Below are 26453 nucleotides of genomic sequence, written 5' to 3' on the forward strand. Positions count from 1 at the left end.
CTGAGCTGGACACACCACTTCAGGCCTACTTCAGCTTCTTACTGAAAACGAAGTTAACTGTTTCTTTAGAAGCAAAAGAAACCCCAATCATAATAAAAAACAAAAAGATAAAAAAAGTTCGTGTCAGTTTTTCTTTTGACTTCAAAGCAGAGAGAAACAAATCTTCAGGCAGAGACATCCTTCTGAGGCAGAGTCTCTTCCTCAAAACAGCAAGGATTGAAAAGATGTACCTGCATCTTTGGGAAGCTGAGAATACAGAAAGCAATGAAGTGCTCTGAAGATATAAAGTGTTTTGGCAAAGTACATATTCCTATCAGTGATGTCCCTTCCAAACTCTTCTTACTAAAACAGGAGAGACCAGTAATGAACTATTCTTCATTACAATACACTCAAGACCATTCTGATGGTTTTCAGTATCAGTTTTGTTGTTGTACCCTTGTAGTAAGGTTCCAGTGTTTCAAATCTTCCAATCTGTTCGCTAGTGGTTCATGTGCCCTAAAATGCTGAACTGCTAAAACAATGTTGCAGCCAACAGATTCACATGAAAAACCACGTATTCATGCAAAACAAAAATAAAAATTATTGCCTTGGATGTTTCTCCTTTCATCTCAAAAACCAACACTGCTTCATTGAGCCCATGGGGGGAAAAAAAAAGCTATTAGGAAAAAAATTTAGAAATACTTAGTTCAGTTTCATGAAAAGAATAAAACTAATGATACCCCAATTCTTTGTAACAGTAAAACCAACCATGTACAGTGCAGGCTAATGTCTTGAGTTTTTTAATGACATATAAATTTTAATCACTTTTTATGGGAAATGTTAAGTCAGTACCACGGCAGCAAGCAATAGTAATAGCATGCAAAATGTAATCCCCATAGTTGCTCCTCAGCTCAGCAGAGCTGAGACAAAGCTGGCCATCAATGCAAAACTATATCCGCTGGGGACCTTGTAGTTCAAATTCTAACAATATTGTAGAGAACAACTAAAACCAGTGCTGATTAAACAACCAAACTGCCTCTTTCCCAACCACTTTCATCTTAACTGGAAGGGACCAAATAGTCCCAATGACTTCAAACTGGGCAAGTGCTTTAGGGATTTTATATCAGACAAACCAATGCAAATCCATCTACTTCTGTCACCCAGACAGAAAAAAACAAGAATTAAACAGCACCAGAAGTAAAGCATGTCATAGTTTTAAGAACAGCTACTAACACAGGCAAAGCATTACACAGGCTTGTATAACACACTTTCCTTACTCCATGAAAGAACCATGGAAGATTTTAAAGACAGTCATCTAGTGAATCAGGTACAGGGCAAACCACCCAAAGGAAGAACTAATGCAAGAAACAAGATCATCTGGGCATCCTCTTATCTGTATGGTGAAAGTAAAACTTATCTCCTACAGTAAAATACCTGAAGCTGTTGTGCTTATCCTCTGTATTCCAGGAAATCCCCGGAACACACCATGTATGCCATATTGGATGTACATTTAATGTATAATGGCAGGTATTTTTCCTCCCCACAAACACTCCTTAACAAAACACACCAAAAAAATTAACAAAGAAACATTTTCAAGAAGCTTTTTTTGCCACCTCATCAAGCTATTCTGGAATCTATTAAATAAAAGGAGGGGTCTTGCATCCTGCAATAGGAAGTAAAAGCACACCCACAGGCTTGTATTGGAGCAGCAGAGGCTGTGGCAGCAATGTTCTGACCACTACACAACTTACCAGAATAAATGTATAATAAAAATGACAACTCTGACTGTAATGACTAGACTGCACATTCCAACAACCTGGCTATTATAAGGTTGGATTCAAGCCAGACCAGATTCCAAGCCCATTTTAATACAAAACCCCCACATTTTCCTAGCAAAGGGGAAGCGCAAAGCAGCAAGGGTCTAGAGGACAGGGAAGGGGGAGTAATGACAGCACTGCAAATTTTAGCATCAGTTTATTCTAGCTTGCATTATTCATCAAACTACATTCAAAATGAACCAACACTGGATGATCTTCTTCCTACCCTATTAGGCTTCACCTATGTGTGAGCAGAAATACCAGTGTGCTACAAACTGGGTTTTGGGTCAGTAGAATCACACAAAGGTTTGAATTGGAAGGAACTTTAAAGGTTATCCAGATTTAACCGCACTGCCATGCGCGGGGACACCTTCCACTAGGCCAGGTTGCTCCATCCTGACCTTGAACACTTCCAGGGATGGGGCAGCTACATCTTCTCTAGGCAACCTGTGCCAGTGCCTCACCTCCCTCATAGTGAGAAATTTCCTTCTTATAAATCTAAATGTATCCTCTTTCAGTTTTGCTTAAAACTGTTACCAAGTACCCCAGCCCTTTTCATATTCATCCAGAAATACTGACAAGCGCATAGCCCTGCACTGAAGCAGAGGCTCTGTGTGTGCAACCACTGCTCTGCCAGCTGCAAACACCACTAAACAGGGGAACAACGCTATGCCAAGGAAAAGCGCTCCATAGCTAAAAGGCCCATTAATTCCAGGCTATCTTGGTTCACAAGAGGAGCCAAATACAAACGTCAGTGGAAGTGTAACCGATGGTTCTACTGACACTGCTCTAAACCTGCACGTACGCGGCACAAGACCTGTGAAAAAGCTTTAAAAACAGCAGCTCACAAGCAATGGCTCGCTCTCGGGAACAGATAAAGCCAACCTGGCGGAGAGCAGATTCAGTACAACCCATCACGGTGACAACGCCGCTCCGCACATGCCGAGTGACCCCAGGGCTCCGCTGGCTGCGACAACAGCCAACAGCGAACCGAGCACGCACGGCGGGAGAACGCACGGAGCGGCTCGGCACCACAGCAGGGCAGATCCGGGAGTTCGGCAAAACGCTCTGCAGGGCCCCCGTTTCCCGCGCTGAAGCACGGGGCCGTGCCGCTCCAGGCCCTCCCCTCCGCTCGGGCTCCGGGCCGGGCCGGGCCGGGCACACACCTGCACTCTGACCGCCTCCGCCGGCTCCCGCGCCCCCAGCGCCTCGCGCACCCGCAGCCGCACGGCCCGCGGCAGGGAGGCGCAGCGGCGGAGGGCCCGCCACCCGCCCCGGGCACCCAGCATGGCGAGGCCCGGCGGGCCCGCTCCCCCAGAGGCCGGCCCAAGCCCGGCCGCCGGCTCCCGGTTCCCGCTCCGCTCCCGGACCGCTCCCGCACGGACCCACGTGAGTCCGCCCGCCTCCCGCCGACCCACGTGACCGCCTGCCCAGCCAATGGCCGCCCCGACTGCCCCCGGCCAGCCAATCGGAACAGAGTGCGCGACTCAGCCCACCTATTCCGCCGCCCGCACGCAAGCGGCCCTGGGAAATGTAGTTCTTCCCATGGGGTGTCGGCTCCTAGCGGGACGCGTGGGAACGCCATCCCCGCGAGGAGGGGGAAGATGCTCCGTGGCCACGAGAGGGGTCCCGTGATGGGACACAAGGGATCCTCGTGGCGAGGGTAGGGTATCCTACTCATCCCTGGGACCACCTCAGCGGCAGAGTGGCGTGCGGTGCTTCTCGAGGACCTTCAGCCGCTCCCAGTCCTCCTGGGCTTCTCTCCGGGACCATCGTCTCTCTCTCATGCCCCTCGATATTCCTCACTTTTCCTGATAAGAGACGTAGGACTTGGGTCTGCTCTGCAAGCCTTGATGATGAATAAACCTTTTCTCCTGTTTCTTTTTGAGGCTTATGCTCCTCTGTCCTTCCAGGTCGTGTGGGTGGATGGTGAGGAGCAGCCATCAGGGTCTCCAGCCCTGCAGGGAATGACTTGGCAAGAGAGGTGGGCTTAAAATTGGACATGACCCAGCAATGTGCTCTTGCAACCCAGAAAGCCAATTATATCCTGAGCTGCATCCAAAGCAGTGGGACCAGCAGGGTTAGGTGGGGGATTCTGCCCCCTGTTCCTGTGAGACCCCACCTGGAGCATCCAGTTCTGGGGTGGTCAGCACTGGAAACATCTGAGCCTACTGGAGTGAGTACAGAGGAGGCCACAAAGGTGTTCAGAGAGCTGGAGAACCTTTGCTATGGGGACGGGCTGAGACAGTTGGGGCTGCTGAACTTGGAGTAGAGAAGGCTTCTTCCTCACTGCAGCCTTCCAAACTTAGAGGGCTTGTAAGAAACACAGAGAAACCTTTAGGGCAAAGATAAGGGACAATGGTTTTAAAATGAAAGAGTGTCGATTTAGATTGCACACGAGGAAGAAATCCTCTGCTGTGAGGGTGGTGAGGCTGTGGAAGAGATTGTCAGGGTTGGCTGCCTCAACCTTAGAAGTGCTCAAAGCCAGGTTGGATGGGGCTTGGATCAAGTTGGTCTAATGGAGGAGTCCCCTGCCCATGGCAGGAATGTTGAAATTCGATGATATTAAAATGTCGCTTCCAACCCAAAGCATTCTGTGATTCTCTGCCATGTGTAAAGCCAGCTGTGCTTTCCCACAAAGCCCAGCCTTTGCTGCTCTACTTGCCTGATTCCTGCCTGGCCCTGTTCTGCAGCCTCGCTGCAGGAGGGCAGCGGCTGGGCACGCCTGCTGTGCTTTGACCATTGGAGCACTGAGGGTCACACAAGAGAGCAGCAGTGGGATGCTCCAGGTCAGGAGGGGCTGGGAGGCAGCTTTGGTAGTGACACTGCTTGTAGGGAGGCAAACCCTTTTCCTTGCTGTAAAGTGCCAGGTAAGAAAGGAATTGCTGGCCAGAGACTGCTTTTAGAAGAAACAAGGAGGGCTCATGGGAAAGAGAGAGGAAAGCTTTCTTGACTTTCCCATGTGAATCTTTTTAGCTGTGCATGAAAATCTTCTTGTCCTCAAAGTCCAAAGCAGCCTGCCAGGGCCTTTCTTCACCTTTGCTTTTGCTCCAAGTAAGCCAATGTCCCCACCCTCACCTCAGTCTTGACCTGAGCTCTGCCCTGCCTTGAAACACCATCCTGGGGAATTAGAGATGCAGGGCAGGGCCACAGACATAACCAGCTGGATGAGAAAGACACTGAGAGGTAGGACAGGAGACCTCAGGGGTGAGGTACAGGGAGGGATAGAAGCACATCCTCAGGCAGCAAGGACAGCTTTGCCAGTATCTGATCTCTGTGCCATGGAATCGTGCAGACAGCCTGGACACACATGGGTTACTGCCTCAGTGCTGGATGGAAACACAGGGGCACACATGTCTTTGTACTCCTGAGTGAGCAAAATTAGTTTTATTTTAATGCCAATCACCATCCCCTCCTTTAAGGGCCAGCACTGAGCCTTGCTGTGTGTTGGTACACTGCTGTGATGTGGTTTCTTAGAGAATCACAGTGCAGGAAGGAGCTGGTACTGCTGCAGTGTCAGGCAGAGATGCAGGATGTGAACTGGTAGGAAATTAGGGCTCTGTCATTCAGGGAACTCCTGGCTTAATGTGAGAATTAAACATGTGTGTAATGACTGCTCAGTGCATGTTACATGTCCTCTGTGCCTGGTCACACATGGTGCATTCCTTACTGCTCTCAGCTACGGGGTTTTTTTCTCCTGTTCTGCCATACTGCCCAGAATAATTTTTCCAGGGTTATTTGACTCATTAAACCCTCTTCAGGCCAAATAAACAATTAATGTAAGGAAGTAGCAGAGGGTAGCACCAGTGACAATGTCTAAACACACCAGGAAAGGGGTAAGGTCCTTCCCCTCAGACCCATCTGCTCTAGGACCACATGTGGGTAATGTGAGGCAAGGGCATAACACAGGAAAGTCTGGCCTCACACGTTTTTGGACTGGACTTGAACTTTTCTGAGCCAGGTGAATATCCTTCTCCACAAAGACCAAATGGTATCACTATACTTTTGGGGGAAGTGGAAGTGAGACCATAGTCAAATCTTCTATTCCTGCTGTCATAAGTGGTGGGACAGCCACTCTGTCTGTGAATGAGGATATCAAGTGTAACAAAGAGTGAGATCACAAAGGCTGTGGGTCTTGCACAAGGGTGGAACAGAACCATGGCACCTCGGCATCACTCCCTCTTCCACCTCTTGCAGTGGTGAGGGTCACCTGGCCTTCACCTGACAAACCATCCCCCCCATCTTCATGCCCCAGGAATCCCTTAGCCACACATCTCATGGAATAGCTAGTGGAAATCCCTTAGCCACACATCTCACAGCATCATCTCAGTGCTATACGCCTCAGTTCCTATAGCTGCCCATCTTCTCTGAACTGCTGGATGCTGTCCTCACTGGCCAGCAGTTTGGCACCATCAGAACCACAAACCATAGCCCCAGGGATGCCCCCAGATCTCAGGTTCTTTGAGCAGGTCCTTATGGGTCGATGCAGTGCTGCAGCTAACCCACAGCACTGTTCCTCTCTGGCACATAGGCTGGGTGTTCTGGAGATGTTTCAGGTGTTGGCAAAGACATGGCTGTGTATGAATGTCTATTTAACTTCTTGCCATGCAGAGCAGAGCCCTTCTAAAAGCTTTCCAGAGAGCACTGGGGCTCTTTGTGGATCAGAGTAGTAATGTCAGTCTGGGCTGGGAAGCAGGACACTGGCAGTCAGGGTGTCTGCAGGGAGGGAGGTTTAAAAGGGTGATGAGAAATAATGGTTCTTCTGTACTCACATCTGGGTTTAGGAGATATTAAATGTTCCCAGTAGATGTTTCTGGTAGAAGCAAATTTGTCTTCTAACATGGTACTTCACTGAGGGAAGAAAGAGAGAGGATTGAAGGTGAACGTGGCTGGGAGATGTTTAAGGTAAGGTCATGTTAAAGGCAGTGCATTTGGAACAAAGGATGCAATGACAAATGGTTTGAGGCAGTAATAGGTAAGATATCCATTCCTCCTGTTGCTAGGAGTGATTCCTGAGGAGCACTGGTCAGCACTCTTCATCTCTCTCTTTTTTAGTTGAACAGCAAAAATTTATCCCATGGAAACAGAGCTGTGGGGCTACCCCAGCTAGCAGGTTTGTTCTGCAATAAGGTTTTTCCTTCTGAAAGGAAGATCAAGTGCTTCAAAAATGAGCAGGAGGAGATGGACAAAGTAGTGTATGAGGAACAACTCCTGAAGGAAAGTTAATCTTTCCAGATCCTGGTCATTTTGGAAGTCACATTGTCACCGTGGCCCAGGGTAAGTGGCTGGAAATGGGGAGATGAAAAAGTATTGGGAAGAGGTGTTCCTAGCTCTATGGGGTGGCAGGAAATCAGAAGAGATGCTTTGGGGGCAAGAAGTGTCCATGCTCAGGCCTTTCCTCTCTGGACTATTCTTCAAACAGAAACATGCTCTGGATCTGCTGTGAGCAAAAAGGAGGCTGGAATATTGGGCTTTGTGCTGACTTAGTTCATGGTGGTACTGTCAGAAGAAAAAGAAATTAATTATTCATGAGCTAAGTAGAAACCCATTCTTAATGGAGCTGCAGAGAGATATTTTAAAGCCTGTAAAGCTTCACTAGAATTTAGATTTACCATGACAATTTCATTGGGTTCTCAGCATTCAAGTAGGTTTTATATCGTCTAATCCAATATACGTAGAAGCCAGTGATAGCTTTTAATTTATTTTAACTGATGTTAGATTTGGCTTTCACTGATGAGAAGTCATTTCAGAACTATCATCCATTCTGAAAGGTCAGCCCACTTCTCTGACACAAAGTCCTAGGCTATGGTTTCTTATGAGTATCAAATTAGCTACTTAGTCCCAAATGTCTCCACATTGCTTTGTTCCAGATATTTTTTGTAGACTCTGGAAGCAGACATGTTCATACTTATTTTTAGAAGAAATAAATACCTTTCTTTGCAACTTCACAGAGGAAAAAAAAGAGAGACACTATCTTCCAAAAAGTTTTATTTTTGTTCTCAAAATGCAGGTTTGCTGAGTAACTGTATCTTATCCCAGCCTTTGCCTTCTGCTTTCTAATAATTTATAATTACTTGAATCACAAACAAGAACTGGGTGAGTCACTGTTCAGGGATCTTTTTCCTGGAGCAATGAGGAATATCCCTCAGCTTAATCCTGTACTGTTAGGATTTTTCAAACTCCCTTAAGCAAGCCACATCTAATATAGCCTTTTGCCCCTATAAATTCTCAGCCTATAGATTTAGGTCTCAGCACCAGGAGAACATGAATTCCCTGCCCACTACCACAGCTGTTAATAACTAGGGGGAAAAAAGGCTTAGAGCTAAAAATGTTGTAACCCCCTTTGTTGAACCAAACATCAGTTTCCCAGAGAACTATGATGAAACCAGCACACTCCGTAGGTATCAGTTCTGCAGCCTGCCCAGAGCCTGAGCTCATTGCACCTGTGTGGTTCAGAGCCAAGCATTATCCAAGTGATAAATACTTTGGGTAAGTCTCCAAGGTGATCTCAGAAACTGGACTCCTCTGCCATAAATAAACCCTTGATGAGAACAGCCTCTGGAAGCACTGCCGTGGGCTCTCAGGTCAGCTGACCCCATGGACCTTAGCAGCTCTCTGCCGAGGAGTAGAATGTATTGTTGGGATGAACATGGAAATCACAGGGTAATCATTCAGTGCAGTGAATATGGGCACCTGCTAACAGGAGCCTGGAGGAGCCTTTCCTGTCGCTCAGCTGAACTGGCACAGTGACTGGCGATGCTCCAAAGCCTGGGTGAGAAGTTCCTCCACCCATTCCTGCTTCTTCTTCCTGCAGGGCTGCCCTGCTTTCCTACTGCAGCCATAGATGAAGTTGAAATGGAAAGCAGCACACTGCTGGGTCATTAAGTCCACAGCAAACCTCTGAATCTGTGTGTGTCTCTCAAAGTTAAAAGAACCCCTTGCTCCCTGCTTTTTTTCCCAACACTATTTCTCTCCTACCAGCTGTTGTCCATGTTAGGAGGGCACTGCCGCATCACCTCTCAGACGAGCAGAGAAATGAAACTTCCTTTCAGAAAGGGCAATGAAATCTTGCAATTTCAGTAGGGATCATTTGGGCAAGCTTTGGTACATGTCCCTGCACTTGATGGCATCCCATGCCTTTTGATGGCTTTCAGTATACAACAATTCTTTTTTTTTTTTTAAGTTTCCATGCCATGTCATTCATATATTCCCCTCCAAGTTGTGGTGTCAACCTCACAGATGGTGCAAAAGCAGGGGAAAACAATCAGGGAGGAAGACACAACTAGAAGGGGAAGATATGAGGGACATGACGAAGATAGATTAAAAAAAAAAACAAAAAAGAAAAATCTTGGTCAAAGTGAAAGCCATCGAAAGGCATGGCATGCCATCAAGGGCTGAGACATGCACCAAAGCTTGCCCAAATAGATCCCTGTTGAAAGATGAAACAGAAAAGAAGAACAACACTCTGGAACTGAGATACCAGCTAGGGAAATGAAATTGAAGGAGAAAAAAAAATTGGGGAAATTTAGTGACTACAAGGAAATGGACAGAGATTATATCAGGTGCAGTGCAAAGGACCAAAAGGAGCCAAAACTAACTTCACAGATGTTGCAAAAGCAGGGAAAAAACCAAGGAGGAAGAACAAACTTGGAGGGAAAGATAAGAGGGACATGAGAAGGATACCTAAAAAAAAAAAATTAAAAAAAAAAAATCTTGGTTATAGTGAAAGCCTTCAAAAGGCATGGCATGCCATCAAGTGCAGGGACATGCACCAAAGCTTGCCCAAATTGATCCCCATTGAAATTGTAAGATTTCGTTTCCCTTCCCCAAAGGAAATTTCATTTCTTTGGGGAAGGAAAACGGGATCCTGCCAAACAGAAAAGAAAGGCTCTGGAAAGGAGATATGATCCAAGGAAATGCAATTAAAAAAACCCAAAAAAGCATAAAATCCGGAGATTTGGTGACTGCAAGAAAGTGGTCTGGGAGGAGATGAGATGCCCTGCAAAGGACAAAAGACACCAAAACTAACCTCACGGATGTTGCAAAAGCAGGGGAAAAAAACAAGGAGGAAGACAACTTGGAGGGCAAGATATGAGGAACATGGCATGGATACTTCAAAACAAAAAAAAAAAGAAAAAAAAAAGAAAAATCTTAGTGGAAGTGAAAGCGATCAAAAGGCATGGCATGCATCAGGTGCAGGGACATGCACCAAAGCTTGCCTAAATTGATCCCCGTTGAAGGCCAAAACAGAAAAGAAGGACTTACCAACACTGGAACTGAGATACCAGCTAGGGAAATGAAATTGAAGGAAGAAAAAAAAAATTGGGGAAATTTATTGACTACAAGGAAATGGACAGAGATTATATCAGGTGCAGTGCAAAGGACCAAAAGGAGCCAAAACTAACTTCACAGATGTTGCAAAAGCAGGGAAAAAACCAAGGAGGAAGAACAAACTTGGAGGGAAAGATAAGAGGGACATGAGAAGGATACCTAAAAAAAAAAAATTTAAAAAAAAAAAATCTTGGTTATAGTGAAAGCCTTCAAAAGGCATGGCATGCCATCAAGTGCAGGGACATGCACCAAAGTTTGCCCAAATTGATCCCCATTGAAATTGCAAGATTTCGTTTCCCTTCCCCAAAGGAAATTTCAGTTCCTTTGGGGAAGGAAAACGGGATCCTGCCAAACAGAAAAGAAAGGCTCTGGAAAGGAGATATGATCCAAGGAAATGCAATTAAAAAGACCCAAAAAAGCAGAAAATCCAGAGATTTGGTGACTGCAAGAAAGTGGTCTGGGAGGAGATGAGATGCCCTGCAAAGGACAAAAGACACCAAAACTAACCTCACGGATGTTGCAAAAGCAGGGGAAAAAAACAAGGAGGAAGACACAACTTGGAGGGCAAGATATGAGGAACATGGCATGGATACTTCAAAACAAAAAAAAAGAAAAAAAAAGAAAAATCTTAGTGGAAGTGAAAGCGATCAAAAGGCATGGCATGGCATCAGGTGCAGGGACATGCACCAAAGCTTGGCCAAATTGATCCCCGTTGAAGGATAAAACAGAAAAGAAGGAATTACCAACACTGGAACTGAGATACCAGCTAGGGAAATGAAATTGAAGGAAGAAAAAAAAAATTGGGGAAATTTAGTGACTACAAGGAAATGGACAGAGATTATATCAGGTGCAGTGCAAAGGACCAAAGGGAGCCAAAACTAACTTCACAGATGTTGCAAAAGCAGGGAAAAAACCATGGAGGAAGACACAACATGGAGGGGAAGAAATGAGAGACAAGGAAAAGATACTTAAAAAAAAAAAAAAAGAAAACTTTTTAAAAAATGAAATTTCCTTTTGGGATGGGAAATGAAATCTTACGTTTTCAATGGGGACCAATTGGGCATGCTTTGGTCCATGTCCCTGCACTTGATTACATGCCCTGCCTTTTGATGGCTTTCAAAGGATTCAACAGGAGAAAAATCAAAGATTTTTCATTTTTTTTTAATTATCCATGTCTTGTTCTGGTAATGCTGAATAATAAGTTTTCCACCTTTAAAATTTGGTCCAGAGAGTGAAGGAGAGAGAGTAGAAGGGTGCAGTTTGTTTTCAGACACTGCACTCACTCCTCCACATTCCTGCTCCTGAACTGTGTGGAAGAATGGAGGCTCCACAGCCTCTTTAATAGAGACTGCTATTTGACCTAATGTGCTCTCCTTTGGCACTATGATATATATGAGGCCACACCACAGTGGTGGTTTTTTTAAGCTTTGAACAACTTTACCACCAAGGCCACTTCTATTTAGGTCATTTCTATTTAGGGCTTTTTTTTTACTGGGCATGGAGACATGAAAATAGGACCACATAGAAAACCTGCCAGTCTACAGTGATATTTTTTATTTATTACTCATACATAAGAATAGGCTGGGACTAGTGAGCTCTTAGGCTAAGCATTAACTTGCTTTCCAAAACCCATAATATCTGAGCAATTATGAAAGAGCTGGGAGTAACATAAACTTTTGTTGCACTTTGAAAAGGCTGGTCCTCTGTCTTGATGAAGGGTTGTCTTCCTTCTCCCTGCTCCCTCAGGCTGCCAGGTCAGTGCCTGGATTTTAACCTTTGATGAGTCCATGAGCTAAACCATTACTGGCTACAATCAAGTCACCTCCCTGCTTCCACTCTCTCCTCTTCATTGGCATGTATCTTGCTGTCAGACTATGGTTGAAGGACAGCTAAAACTTATCATTGACTTGTTTACATAGAGATGGGCACTGGGTCACACAGTCATAGAATGTAGGAAGAAATCTACAGCATTTCAGTATCAATTATGCATTATATAGCCTGTATATATGCATTATAAGGCCACTTTCCCAACAGGTGCTGTGAAATTCTGCATAATAAGAGGAATTAAAAATTAGGAATTTTAGGGCAACAAAAAAAATTGTGAAAATCTTATGTTACTGAGATTATAATTGAAGAATACAATGTTGTGGAGGCTACTATTTGCTTTAAAGATCTCTATTCCCATGGTAAAGTCCTTGAAACTGGTCCAGGGACTGCTCCACGCAGAAAACTTCCATTTCATCGGAGAAAGGTTCTGCAGGAACTCAATCAACTCAGAATTACATTCTTCCTGAGGTGAAGCACCTGGAACAAAGCTCACTGATTATTTAACCCTTCAGAAGATAGCTTAGGTGGTTGCTGATCTGCTGATCCCTGTTGAATCTCTGTTGGGGCTGGCCTCCACTGGCAGCAAGAAGCTGAAGATTCCAGAATTCAAGCACATAGTGAGCTATCATGTAGATACACATGGAGATAAAGATAGGCCATAGCTAGTACAAGATCCAAGATTTAGGTAGTTTTCCTTTATGGTCTGTAGGATCTCATTGGATCCTGTTCCCAGCTGGGTAGAGAGGACAGTTCCACAGACAGCTCTTTCTTGATAGGCCATCCCCAGGCTGTAAAGAATGGAGCCAAATTCTTATTCACCTGTTGAGAAAACTTCTGTGCCCACAAGTTCATCTTAGAAGTGTTGTCTTTTGGGATCCTGGACATTTTCTGGTAGTCAGAGAAGAGGTGGATGAAGGGGTCCCAACCAAACTCTTCCTGCAACTGATGAAAAACAATACAGTGTACAAACAGTTAAGTTATCATTTCACTGGCATTATTCCTGTGTTACATACAGTAGAAAATTCCACAGGTTTCTGCAGTGTCTTTTAAAATGAATGTAAATTTAGATGAAAGCATCTAGGCTTTTCAGGCTTCAGAGCATAACTAACAGCACTAAAGTACAGAAAAATACCTCCCCACTACACTGATCTCCCAAAACAAACAGAGATCAAAGATACATTGGGAGTAACCAGAAGTGTCAGCAACCTCTTATATAAGCTGCTGCTTTGTGAAAACAGCATCAGAGGGGACACTGACAGAATAGCTGGAAAGAAGGGGCACAGGAGAACAAGGAGTATTGACAAAATGGGAGGGAGAGATTATGAACAGGGCATGCTTTGCCTAACAATAAGAACAAAAGGAGTTCATACAGAAAAACTGCCGTGCAGAATTAGAACTGTTCTTCCATGCCACATTTATTCCAGCAGTCCTGTTAGTAATCAGGCAGGAGATGAGACATCCCAGCCTACAAGCGTGGGTGAGGCAGTGAGGCAGTGGCTAAACTGGTGAGGTATTGTGGGAAAATTTCTCCCCTTAAAACTGTTCCCTCTGTATAAATATTTTGTTATTGGTTGCACCAAGAATCCCCAGAGGATGACTCTTCAGCTTGACCATGCAGATGCTTCTCTGGGATGTGGAGAAGTCAGGATCAATACTCCTCCAGTAAATATTCTTTTCCTCATGTGAAGTGTGAGAGCTCTCAGACAAGGGAGCTGAGGAACACTCATCTCACAACAGTCAGTAGCTTAAGCCATCATCATGGACATCTGCTTTGCCGTTTCCAGTTAAAATCAGGCTGAGTGCTCTTTCCATTAGCTAATAGTTTCTAGGAGGATTAAGGGGGAATCTCTCTTGCATGCTTCCCAAGAGAATGCACTTTTAATCTAGGATAGGGTTCATGTTTTAGAGTCTCAGCCACAGTGAGGGATCCAGTTCTGTGTGCAGAAGGATAGGCTGAGCCCATCCTCTTGCCACTTGCTGGACTACACTGGCTCCACTCAGTGCACTGCATGATATGAACACCCTCCTCTCCCTAAGTTTTTTAAAGGGCCATGTAACTCACCAGGAGACTGTTCAAAGCCTGGCTCTTCTAGACACTTTACAGTGCCAAGGTTTTTTGACAACTTCCCACTGTCCCACAGGAAATCTGTTATGGATTAAAGAGCTGTGCCCCCAAGTTTGAGCCTCCTTTTCCCACGTTGTATAATAAGCAGCAGTTCCTGTTTCTCTTCCAGGGAGAAAGATTTGTACATTGCACTGAGCTATCTCCCTGAGTGGCTACACCCAAATCTGACAAAGGAAGATTTTCAGGAGACCTCAGCTTTAGGCACTCTGCCTCTTTACCTCTCAGGTGCGTTCTGGGCTCAAGATAAACCCTCTGACAGTAATCAAACACTTACAAGGCTTCACAGCTACAGTCAGACATCCCTCTGACAAAGGCTTCAGTGACTGCACTAGGAACACACAGACATTTTCCCTGTTACCTGCAGGTATGTCTCCAGAGCAGTCCACACGTTCCAGTCCTTTAGCTGAGCACCTTTCTTCAGAAAGTCTTTTATCCTTTCCTGGCGGCACTGTGGCCTGAGTGCCTGATGGGCCTGATGCCTGGGAATGCCCAGCACCTCCTCATGGACATAGACAGACCAGAGGTTGCATGTGGCCTCTGTGGTGTGAGGGGGGAACTCCCATGCCTGCTGCTGTTGATTGTGTCCCAGCTCATGGATGGGACCCCAAAGCCCAGTAGATTGCATGTACTCCACATCTAGCATCTCCTTCACTGAATCCAGGTGGCCCATGATGGGGTAGCCAGAATGCATCCAGCCTGCAGGACAGACAGGGAGCAGCACGTGTCATTACCTGCTCACCTCAGTGCTTCTCAGATGTAAATGATTATTGCATTTTTTTTCATTTCTCTAGTGCCTTTCCTCCATCTCACAAATAACCCTTATTTTATTACCATGAATGACCAGTTTTCCCAGTGTGACATAAGGAAATACATCACATTTCACCCTAACAGATGGTGACCCTTACACAGTCAAACAAGTAAAGGCAGGACTGAACCATCAGTGAAGTGCAGTTTTGCCTGCTTTCCCTTTTTATATATAAGTGTACACTCATGGTTGGATTGAGGTTGAGGTTGTAGGATGAGGAGAAAAGCCTGACCATTGCCTAGAACACACCTGAACTCCCACAGGCTGAGCTCAGTCAACACCAAAGCAACCATGCAATGATGTGATTGAGCACCCTGGCACTCCCTGAGTGTTCCTATGCAAAGAGTGGACACTGCAGGCCTGCACTCCAGTGGTCACTGGATGTGGCGTGGATGAGACACATGGAAAACACAGTTTGTTGCTTAAGGACTACAAAACCTGTCCTACTTAAGCCTGTTCTTAACCCTGCAGGATAGTTATTCCATAAACAACCTCCCAGCAGGTTGCTAGGCAAAAAACATGCACTGCAAGGGATTTTAATTATGCCTCTTTGGTGTCTTCTTCCCTAATTGGTCCTCCTGGAAAATTCCCAAAACTTCATGCAAGAGCAATGCCCCCACATTCAAATACCTGTTGTAGCAGGGTATAAGCAGCCCTTTACACAGAGGGAGCCTGATGAATGAACAATGGCAATCCCCTTCCTGCAGGAACTAGTGAACATGAAATGTGAATGGCCTGGAACTAGTTTCTGCAGGAGCTAGTGAAAATCTCGAGCTTCCTCTTTTTTAATAAAAGGGATATATGCAATTAGCAATCACTAGCACCCAAAAAACTCAGACCCAGAAATGTGAGGGAAACAATTTAGTCCACCCAAGCCAAAAGAAATTTTATGTCTGTAGACGATGATATTTTTAACTGGCATTTGCTCGGCATAGCAGAACCTAACACTCCCAAGATGTGCCATTAATTCTTTCCATTGTAGCTTAGCAAAAGTTTAGGGCATCAGGGTTCATGCCAGGCTGCTGTCTCATTGTGGGATGATGAATTTAACCATGAGGAATTTAAGTTTTTTTAAAAAAACAACTGAGCAAAATTTTTATTGCAAGGTTCCATGTTTACTATATAATTTGATTCTTGATTGAAGGCACTCAGCTCATAACTGGAAAAGCTGGAGTGGGTTAACATCAGCTGCAAAAATACACACTCCTGGGCTTTGACAGCAATACTGGATCTGCTTCCAGCTGTGTGCCATCATCTCAGGCACACATCTTTTCAGGCTAAGCTTTGCCCACAATAACCTTTGTGGAGCCCACCTCCAGCAAGTAGGCACACGGAGTTTAAAAATTGTCACTGAACACATGAGAGCAGTCCTGTGGCTGAGCCAGAGAGAAAATAGAAATCAGGTCACAGCTTCCCAGCTGTACTGGCTCTGCAGTGCATTCAGGAGGGAGAATGGATAACTGCATGGGAGCTAAAGCCACTGCAGTCAGCAGCTCTGCATCATAACACACCCCAACAGGAGAACAGCCGAGGAGACACCACCAGTTTTGAGAGCAGGGAGGCATCTGGAAAGGTCAGTATGTTTTTCAAGCCCTGCCTAACCACATTTCCACCCTGACAGAGTAGCTCACAATTATGCAAGGGTCACAGTCATTTAACACCTCACATATGCTCCCAGTCTGGTTTTAGCAGAATAACCTTGAAGGAACAGACACTGCTGCTAGAGGCCACTTGCCTCTTAGCCCTGGAGAAGGCCATATGGCATTGTACCTACCACATGAGATCTGGACATCTGTTACAATCCTCTCTGGCCTCGGGAATTTTGCTGGCACGGCTGCCAGCTTGCTTATGGCCACCATGATGCGGTCCCACAGGGTCAGCAGCGGCCGTGGGCTCTCCATGTGGCGGATGCTGTCAGAAGGCACGGTCAGGATGAGACTCTCAACAGCCAGCTCTGCCCAGGGAGCGGGATAGTGCCGGATACAGGCCTCCCACTGCCTTTCACAGGTCTCCCCTACAGCAACAACACAGAACGTCAGTCAAGCACAATTCCGACTCCTGAGCAGGCTCACAGGGGTCAAGCTCAGGGAAAGAGAGCAGGTCGTGAAAATTTCTTAGAAAACAGTATGTGGTACTTGCATGACTGTGGGTGGTGGCTGTTAAATAGCCAGTCCTCAGTCTGCTCTTGGGAAGCCTCCTCAGGCTCTTTAATAGGTAGGGAACACAAAAGGACTGGCATATACCAGAGTAGCATAGCAAGATCAGATCCCTGTTTTGTATCAGAAAACAAGAGGCATCAAGTTTCTCTAGTGTCTCATTTCTTTTTGTCCAGCAGACTTGCTGTTTCACATAACAATGCTGGCTCTGTTCAGTGAAGAGAGGAGAGGAGAGGAGAGGAGAGGAGAGGAGAGGAGAGGAGAGGAGAGGAGAGGAGAGGAGAGGAGAGGAGAGGAGAGGAGAGGAGAGGAGAGGAGAGGAGAGAAGACAAGACAAGACAAGACAAGACAAGACAAGACAAGACAAGACAAGACAAGACTGCTGGGAACATGGGGAATTCAGCAGAGATGCCTTGTAGGATCTAGAGATGGCCATATGAGGGCACAGTAAAGCAGGCAGAGCACAAAACATGCTTTGCCGTGCAGAGATCAGTGTCCCTCTCCCCAGCACAACAGTTTCCGTCAGAAATAACAACTCCAGCTCCCAGAAATGTTGGTGTGCATAAACCCTGCCCATTTTGTGAAAGCTCTTTCACCTACTCCCAGCCACGGAGCAGGCTCAGAGTGACTAACCCAGAAGCAATTCATAAATTGTAGAATAGTTTGGATGGAAGGGATCCTAAAGGTCATCTGTTCCAACCCTCTTGCTATGAGCAGGGGGGACATCTTCAACTAGATCAGGTTGCTCAGAGCCTTGCCCAATTTGACATTGAATGTTTCCAGGAATGAAGCATCCATCATCACTTCTTTAAGCAAGTCATTTCAGTGTTCCACCATCCTCATGGTAAAAAGTTTCTTCCTTATACATACAGTCTGAATTGATCCTCTTTGAGTTTAAAACCACTGCCCCTTGTCCTACTGCAACAGGTCCTGCTAAAGGGTCAGTCCCCACCTTTCTTGGACTTGCCCCTGGTGAAGCTGTGCTGGCTGTTCCAAATCAGCTCCCTGTCCTCCACGTGCCTTAGCATAGCATCTAGGAGGGTTTGTTCCATGATCTTCCCAGGCACAGAGCTGAGGCTGACAGGTTGGTGATCCCTGGGGAGCCCTTCCACCCTTCTTAAAAATTAGTAGAAAAATGGGAATCCCAGAGGACAGCATAGTAAGGAAAATAAATCTGGGTATTCCTAAATCCAAGCATTTCTAAGACCATCCTAAGCACAGGACCATCTTTCCTTTCAGTCACTAAGAGAACATCTGTGAGCAGCCCTCAGGCAAAAAGCACGAAAGTAAACAAACCTACCAAGCTTGAAGAAAGGAGCTCTGACTGCCCCTTCCACCGTGATGGGCACATTCCCCAGCGCACTCTTTGCCGGTACTACGATGTAAATGAGGCCACCCCAGAGGCAGGAAATTGATTGTTTCTGGCAGGCAACATCACAGGTGCGGATTACCACCGGCGCCCGTTTCAGCTCCTTGGCTTTAGAGAGGTCATCCGTGTGACACCCAACCTGCACCTGGCAAGGAGAGGTGTAGGAACAGCTGGTCAAAGGTGTGCCAGTGTGAGCTGGCAGACTCCCCTCAGCACCCACTGTGAGCTGGTAGACTGACCTCAGCACCCCTGCAGAGCACACACACAGAAGCAGCCTTCTGACCCCAGCCTAGTTCAAAAAAAAAAAAAAAAAAGGAAAAGCTCATGCTGTCCCTATCTGAGTCTTATGAGTCTTAGAGCTCTTCTCCCAGTATTCCTGCTCAAGTGCATGCGTGCATGCTTCACCAACAGGTCAGAGTCCTGCAGTGACTTCTTCCATTGCACTGCACTTGCATTGATCATTCCTCCACCCTTTCCCAATGTCAGAGTCACTTCCTATAACATCGTTTGGAGAGATGTGGTCATGACTGGCTTCTTTTACTGTGCCTCCTCCTTAGAGATCTTATAATAAAACAGACAGCATGTGGCTGCAGGATCAGACAGAACCACCTGAGTTAACTTTGCATTTCAGCTGCTTCAGGGAGGTCACTGCAGAAAAAATCCAACCAGGTAAGCATTTTCTTCTCTTGTATTTTGAAGAGAACAGGATCCCAAGTAACAATGCCTGTCTCATCTGGATACATCTATATGACCAACAGTGACAGCACTGTCACAGGAATTTATGAGAGATCTGGAGAGATGGAATCAAGTTTGGTTCATAGAAGGGCCCAAGTACTTATCCTGGACCTGAAAATCATCTTGACCAGGCTTTTTTGCACCAAAACAGAACAAAACCCAGCAGCAGCCCTCAAGCAGCAGCCACATCTAATTATCCCGCCAGCACACAGAATGGGAAGAATGCAAAAGAAAAGCGTGAGGACACAAGGTGAAGAAATTATGACAAAGCATCTAAAGTGCCACAGGGTGGCAGCAGTAGGAAAGGGCAGGAAAAGCAGAAAAAGCCATAAAGCAGAAAACCCGTCCCCGTGCTATTTTTGAGTTCTAACCCGACAAATACACCGGTGTAAACCAACGCCAAGCAGAGAGAGTTTACCTTCAGGCCAGCACCGACCACCAGGCAAGGGCACGTTATCACTGCTGTGTGCCCTTCGGGTAGGTAGAGTCCTGTGCTCCTCCAGGCTGTCTGTCCTAAAATGTAACAGAACACAGTCCTGAACAGTCCAGGACCATTACAGATCCTGGAGATTTCAAGTTGAAACAGCAGAATAATCTTCCATCCTTTCCTTTTCTCTTGCTCTACACTCACAGAACTATCTCACATTTACCCAACTTGTCAGAAATACAGTTTCAAAGAAATGAACAAAATCATCGCACCATTAGCAAGCAAGCCCATCCAGATTTACACTTCTGGAAACACCAAGCTTAAATGTGCTTGGTAGTATCTCCTAAAAATGAGAAGGAAAACAAAAAAAAAAAAAGAAAATAAGCCAAAACCCCAACACTTCCTACACTCAGACCTTCTTATCCTCAAGACCTCATAAGAGGTGCCAGCTATGGTGGGATTACACAATTGAAGTTGCAATGGTCATAAAACATTTCCCAAGTTACAGACTGACGGTGGCATCCAATTTTTCCTTAGTGACTGGTCCAGCACAAACTGGAGTCCACAAGAATTTTTATTTCTAGCTGACTGAAGTGATGAGAAAGCCTCAAGAGACCATTCTGTGCTAGGTATACCTGGAAGAAGGGTGCCACTGCAACTCAGCATGTTTCTAGACAGTCTGCCCATGGAAATGCAAGTCTCCTCAGCATAAATCTCTTTAAACACTTACAATTTACAGAATTTACAGTGCAAAACTGATCCATCTCTACTGTAGTGATCAGGCAGATCCCACTCCCTAGTTCTGACATAAAGTTTACTTAAGGCATATTTCAATCCAAACACCAGAAGTCCTAAAAAGAGCTGAACTGTCATTAAGTACCCAACTTACAACCTTTCCTGTCACCCATGAAAGCAGAACCAGTTGCGTCAAGCAAAACCTAATCCAATGAAAAATGCAATTTAGACTATATCACAGTGTATTACCAGTTCATCTCAGTTTTGCTCAATTTGTACCAAAGGCAGTTTTGAAATGGTGCTCAGGGTTTGCTAGCTTTTCTTTCTTTTTCGTTTATGTGCAATGACACAACTTCTGAGTATTTTCTGCTTTTGTCCTGACTCATTTGTGTTAAAACCAGTGAGAAGTCATTCTACAACTTTTCTCTCTGCCCAGCCACTTCACTCAGACATTGCCATTCCAGAACAGCCTCCTTTATCTCATTAGAACAATCTGGAAACAACTCCTCCAAATCATATTCTACTACCAAAAAGATCTGTCCAGGGCACAAAAGTTACTAGTGGAATTTAACCCAGAGTTTAAACATACCAGTTGTGAGCAGGAATCTCAGCAAGCTGGTACAGATACAAGACCTAAGCTTAGACAAATAATTTATGATGTATTTACCCAATATTTTGGCTTCAGTGGCAGTGTCAGCCCAAGAAGTTCCCACCATACTTCCAGCCTCTTTCACCCCCAAAACCAGATATTCCCTCCATTGTGCTGATACACCAAGCTGTGGGACTGTGCTATAACTCAGGCTGAAATTACCTAGATATCTAATAAACCTTTTGTTTCTAACTCCCACCTCTTTGTAGGATGGCTCCATAGATGGCTGTATCAGCACAACTATGGGAACAGCAACCTGCAGTGTGGAGTCCAGGGTTTCTCAGAGAAGCTTTCTTGCCAAAACCATTGTGCCATGCAAGTGCCCTGCTGTACTGCTTGTTCTTCTCCTGTCAGTGCCTGTGCACCAACAGGGGGAAAGCAGGACTTCCATGGGGGGTTTCAGCTGCCAAAATCAGGGCTGGCCACAAAAGGAGCCTGTCTGCCACTGCACTGAGCTCAGCCTCCTCTGAAACCCAAGGTGAAATTGCACATCTGTGCCCATGTTCAGGCATAGGCAGATACAGGCACACTGAGGGTGGGCACCCCAGAGATCCCTGCAACAGGATGCCTTGAGAGGAAGAGAGATAACTCCTCACCTGGGTTTGTGCCATCGATTTCCACAGTGACAGGGAAGGCACAGACCCCAGCAGCAGGTTTCTGCACCAGGGCGGTGCTGTCTGTCATGGTGAGGGACAGCTCGGTGGCCATGCAGAGGAGCACCGCCTCTTTGGAGTTGCTCTTGACCGGGCAGTGCCTGCTGACCTGCGGGATCCCAGCCCTCTTGAGCACCTTGGTCAGGATGCGGTGGAGCGAGGCGTATGCCGGGCAGTCGTGGGCCGGGATGTGCAGGAAGGCAGTGCAGTCCCGCGCCAGGGGGTGCAGCCAGCCCTTCAGGGGTTCTGTGAGCTCCTCGTGTCCCTGCAGCTGCGTGCTGAAGAGCAGCAGCGCCCTGCGGAAGTGGTAGTGCTCCCCTGGACCCAGGGACGGGTACTTGGCTGCCCGGCCGCTCTGCCCCAGGATGCTCAGCCCAAAGCGGTTCAGGATCCTGTTGCCAGGATAATTTGCCACAGCTGCTTTGCCAGAGTTCTGGGAAGCCCAGTACCAGGCCTGGCCCCCCACCAGCAGGCCACCTCCCTCTGCCACGAAAGCGTGGATCCTCTCGGCTTCTCTGTCACCATAAGAAGTGCAGCAGTACACGCTGATGTCACCTGCCAGCTGTGACACCTGCGACTTCACCTCTGCCTGAGACAGCAGGCTGCACAGCTTCTCCAGGCTGGGATCCACCCCCACCAGCCCCTTCCTGCCGGCATCCAGCCAGGAGACAGCATTGAGCAGGAATCTGGCCAGCTTTGGGGAGAACAGTTGGCTCTCATGGGTGGCCACCAGCACGCGGCCGCGGCCGTAGCGCGCGGCAGCCAAGAGGCAGCGCTGGGAGCTGTCCAGGCACAGCGGGAAGGACAGGGCTCCATGCAGCAGCAAGGTGGAGGGGATGCCCCCCGTCACCAAATCCAGCTCCGGCACCCCGCGCAGGAGAAACTCGGCGTCAAGGCTCAGGTTGGCCTGGTGCCTGCAGAACCAAGAGAGGTCCAGGTTAGCCCCCAGCCCAGAATCCCGGGCACAAAAGGACTGGTGCCATAGCTGAAACTTAAGGAGTTCTCTTCTTGATTTCACAGAATATTCTGAGTTGGAAGGAGTCCAACTCTTAAGTGAGTGGTCCATATAGGGATCAAAGCCACCTCCTTGACACTATTAGTAGTACCATGTTCTAACCAACTGAGCTATTCTCAGCGGCCATCCTTGCCTCTTCTTTTTCCTTCATCCCAGGACATCATGCTGTCAGTTCTTCCATTAAAAAAAAAAAAAAATCCATCAATGCCTCATTTTTCTCCCTTTAAAGCCTCAGTTGTTACAGTCAAGGAAATCTTTAGGAATCTCAACCCTCATTTTAAAATTGGAATAAATAGGTCAAAAGGAAGCTTCTAGACCTATGTCTTTGAAGAGCTGCTTAAAAATCTAAATACATTGCAGAAATTCAAAAATCAGACCCTTCATAGTTTCTTAAACTGCAGATTTAAACTGCACATAATGTAGGAATTGGCATATCTCCTTTAAGAGAAACTTCCTCTATTTGCCCCACCCTAGCCTTTATAAACTAGGCAAGCCCAAAAGATTTCTGTGCCTTTTCCCAAGCTCTGCCACTGTTGAGAACTGAAGAAAGGAGTGCTAGGACAGATGGGCTACACAGACAGGCAGACACACAGCTAGACAAATCATGAGTGACTAGAAGTCGAATTAGAGCCTTAACACATACACCTCACATTACCTCACATTGTTGGTCTCCACAATAAAAAGAGATTAGGCTGTGCAAGGCTCTCTTATCTCTGCTATTTTCATATAACTCCTATGTGTCACTGTGGAGAAAGACATGTTGAATTACTCTCGTTTGCTTTGTGCACACTTTCCCCTGGTTCTGCCAAACAGTTTTCCCCCAACACCTGTGAAGGATCTGCTGCTACGTGGCCACTGCTGCCAACTCAGAGAAAATAAATGATGCTGCCCTTCTTCATGCCCGCAGGACAGGAATTAAATCTGCAGCTCTTCTTTTGTTATTACTTTACTGAGACCCTTTGTCACACAGAGCATGTGTCCAGGCATATGGCACAGCTCCTGTCTCAGACTAAAGCCTGATTCTCTGCACACAAATCTAGCAAGACCCAGATGTACAGAGCTGTAGTGTTACACAGAAATTGGAGATCTAAATTTCTCTCTGGCTCTGGATTCAAACAAAACCCCCACAAAAGCAACCTAAACAAGGTGTAATTCACCCTTAGTTACCACTTGAGGTCTTGTTAATTGTGATGTAATTTTTCTCTTCTGAATTCCTCACCCCTTTCCCTCTTCCATGCCTTGTGCATGAAGCAGTGAGAACATGCTTGTACAGTGCAGGTGGTAACAAGAAGAGACCAGCAAACTTTAATTAAGCAGCCTGATTTGTTAGCTGTGCCCTAAGCATTTCACTGAATTAAACAGCACAGCTCTCTACTATCTTTACCAGAAAACAATAGAAAGTATCAAATTCCATTAATTTTTGAAAATATTAGAAATTTAGCATTCTACATCCACAAGGAAAAGGCTGTGAAGGAAAGTCTTGCAGGGAGTTTTACTGTAATTGCTGTGGCTGTCACTACAGTGAAATGAAGCTGCCACACAGAGGAAGTGCAGCAGCACTAATGCTCCTTGGAGAACCTGCTGTGCCTTATGTAACGTAGCAGAAAGTGGCAGCAGAAAGAGCCTGGCATGGCCTCTGGCAAGGGGAGGAAGAGAGCAGGGCAACATCCAAGTCTCCAGTGCCTGGTCAGTTGTGCAATATGAGCCCTGGGTTCTACACCTGATAAACCCACTCTCTGGGTTCATCCAGAACCCAACAGAGCCAGGCTGGAATCCCAAACAAACTGGGAGCACTGAGATTTCTTGCCCACAGCCTGTTTCAGAAGCTGAGAAGGGAGGCGGCACCCCGCCTCAGCTCTGGCCAGCTCCAGGGGCTTACCTGCAGAAGCAAATTCCTGCAAGGAACATGCTAAACAGGTTTGGCAAATGTCAGCCAGAGCCTGGCCCAGAGAGCTGTCCTGCTGCTTCATCTCCAACCTGGTTTGCAGCTGTGGGAAAGTTGCCCTGAATGTAGGGATGTGTGGCGAGAGGGAGAGGGAGAGAAGTTCCTCCTGTCCCTGTTTTGCTGCGTTTTACTCAGGTACACTTGATCAAGCAGGCTGCTCTAAAAGATGGCTCCTCTCATTTCCTTCTCCGAGCATGGATTCCCTGGGCCTGGTCCTGCTGCCCTGCAAGCAGTTGAAGACAGCATTCTTTCCAATTGCAAAGAATGGGAAAGTCCCCTTTAAATTGGAAGGCAACAATTCCATGCTGGTTATTAAAGAACCAGCATTCAACATCACCCTCACCTCTCGCCTCCCAAATCTTCTACAAACAATCGATCCACATAACCTAACTGGTGGTTCAAAGAGAGGGCAATTCAGGTACTCACGGGACAACTAATGGGATCTTGGGAATCTTCTTGGCAACTTTGAAGATGCCTTTTTCCACGGTGTTTCCTGTGAAGTACACGCCGGCCACGCTGGTCACCTGGTTCCCAGGGAATTCGAACAGCACCTTCTCCTTGCCGTGTTGACTCGCCCAGTACCAGGCTTGGCCTCCAACAAGCAGCCCTCCACCCCCTTTGACAAAGTCCACGATGCCTTTGGCCTGGGAGCTGTCGTAGGCATCCATACAGAACACCCCCATGGATGGGCTGGGCTTTGCCTCCACCTGCACTCGGCTGCCAGCCTCAAGCAGCACCTGGGAAAGGGAATCCAAGCGAGGATGAATCCCAACCAGGGCCTCTGGGCAAGGCTTGAGCCACCCCATGGCATTTCTGAGGAACTGGGAGAACTTGGGGCTCTTCAGGATTCCTTCATGGGAAACGACCACCATGCGGCCCTTCCCATACTGCGAAACCGCAATCAGCACCTGCTTCTTAGCGCTCAGGAGCACAGGGTAGGCGTCCTCTCCAACAAGGAGCAGCTCACAGGGAACAAAACCTCCAGTGAAGTCCCACGGCCCAACACCATCCACTAACCGCTCGTAGGTGGCACAGGGCTTCATCTCCAGGACACTCCTGGCTGGTGGAGAGAAGAACAACCTGCATTACAGTGGAGTTCAGCAATTAGGAACAGCCGTAACAACCCTGTGGAGCAATTTTTTGTTGGCTAGTAGGAGCTCCAAACAAAGAGGAGTCAAGATTTGTGGATACAACTCTTTTGGGGATTTGGTTTGTCATTTTGTTTGTTTGTTTGCTTGCTTGTTTTAGCTTTGTTATCACACTATTTACACATTTAAATAGAAGTAACAAGTATACCATGATTATGGAGACAAAATGACTGTTTCAACAAATTCTGCTATGCACCATGGAGGAAAACAGGGAAATAAAGGTATTCACTGCCCCATTAACAATTTATTTGAAGAGGGAGAGTGCCAGAGGCTCCAGGAAGTCTACTAGGAACTTGTATGGTAGAAGTGGTTTACACAGGAACAGCCAGAAAATTAAAAAGCTGCATCAACACAATGCACAATATAATTCAAACGTGGTTCACATTTTAGCTCCTAACTGGATAGATACAGAGCTTCATGCTGTTGCTGCAACATGTTGTACTTTTCTACCTCCGTTCAGGCACTATAAGCCTGTGCTTAGTATTAGGAGGTGCTGTGAGGGAGAGGTAAGTCAGCGAATCTGATGCAGATGACCAGCTTCCCTGCAATAACTGAGTTTAAAGCACATAGTACCCATGAGAGCATGTCTGGGCACAGGAGATCAATGACCTAGTTCCCTGATCCAAACTGTTTTAAATCTCAATAAAATAATTTCTCTTTCCCATAGCTTTGTTTCATCTGCCTTCCCACCTTTGAAGTAAGGAGAGTGTACTGACCTCGACTGCCAAGCCCTTTGA

The 26453-nt window shown here is 46.4% G+C and overlaps 2 protein-coding genes across 2 annotated transcripts in view; both read right to left on the reverse strand.

Annotated features, from left to right (window-relative positions):
• NARS2 (asparaginyl-tRNA synthetase 2, mitochondrial) overlaps positions 1–3167 on the reverse strand; it is a 49090-nt gene extending 45923 nt beyond the window's left edge. Inside the window, exon 1 of the mRNA XM_084227235.1 lies at positions 2963–3167. Coding sequence (XP_084083361.1) covers positions 2963–3085 — 123 coding nt within the window. The 5' untranslated portion in view covers positions 3086–3167. The remainder of the gene's footprint in view (positions 1–2962) is intronic.
• A 9483-nt stretch (positions 3168–12650) lies between these two features.
• Positions 12651–25611, reverse strand: TCAF2 (TRPM8 channel associated factor 2; the record flags this gene model as incomplete). Its single annotated transcript, XM_084226082.1, has 7 exons — positions 12651–12896; positions 14438–14775; positions 16659–16898; positions 18341–18554; positions 19563–19657; positions 21552–22522; positions 24995–25611. The coding sequence occupies 7 exons, from the start codon at positions 25609–25611 to the stop codon at positions 12651–12653; spliced, it is 2721 nt and encodes a 906-aa protein (XP_084082208.1).
• Between the last annotated feature and the right edge of the window lie 842 nt (positions 25612–26453).

The sequence above is a fragment of the Fringilla coelebs genome (genome assembly GCF_963513975.1).
Source record: "Fringilla coelebs genome assembly, chromosome: 2".
Classification (NCBI taxonomy): Eukaryota; Metazoa; Chordata; class Aves; order Passeriformes; family Fringillidae; genus Fringilla; species Fringilla coelebs.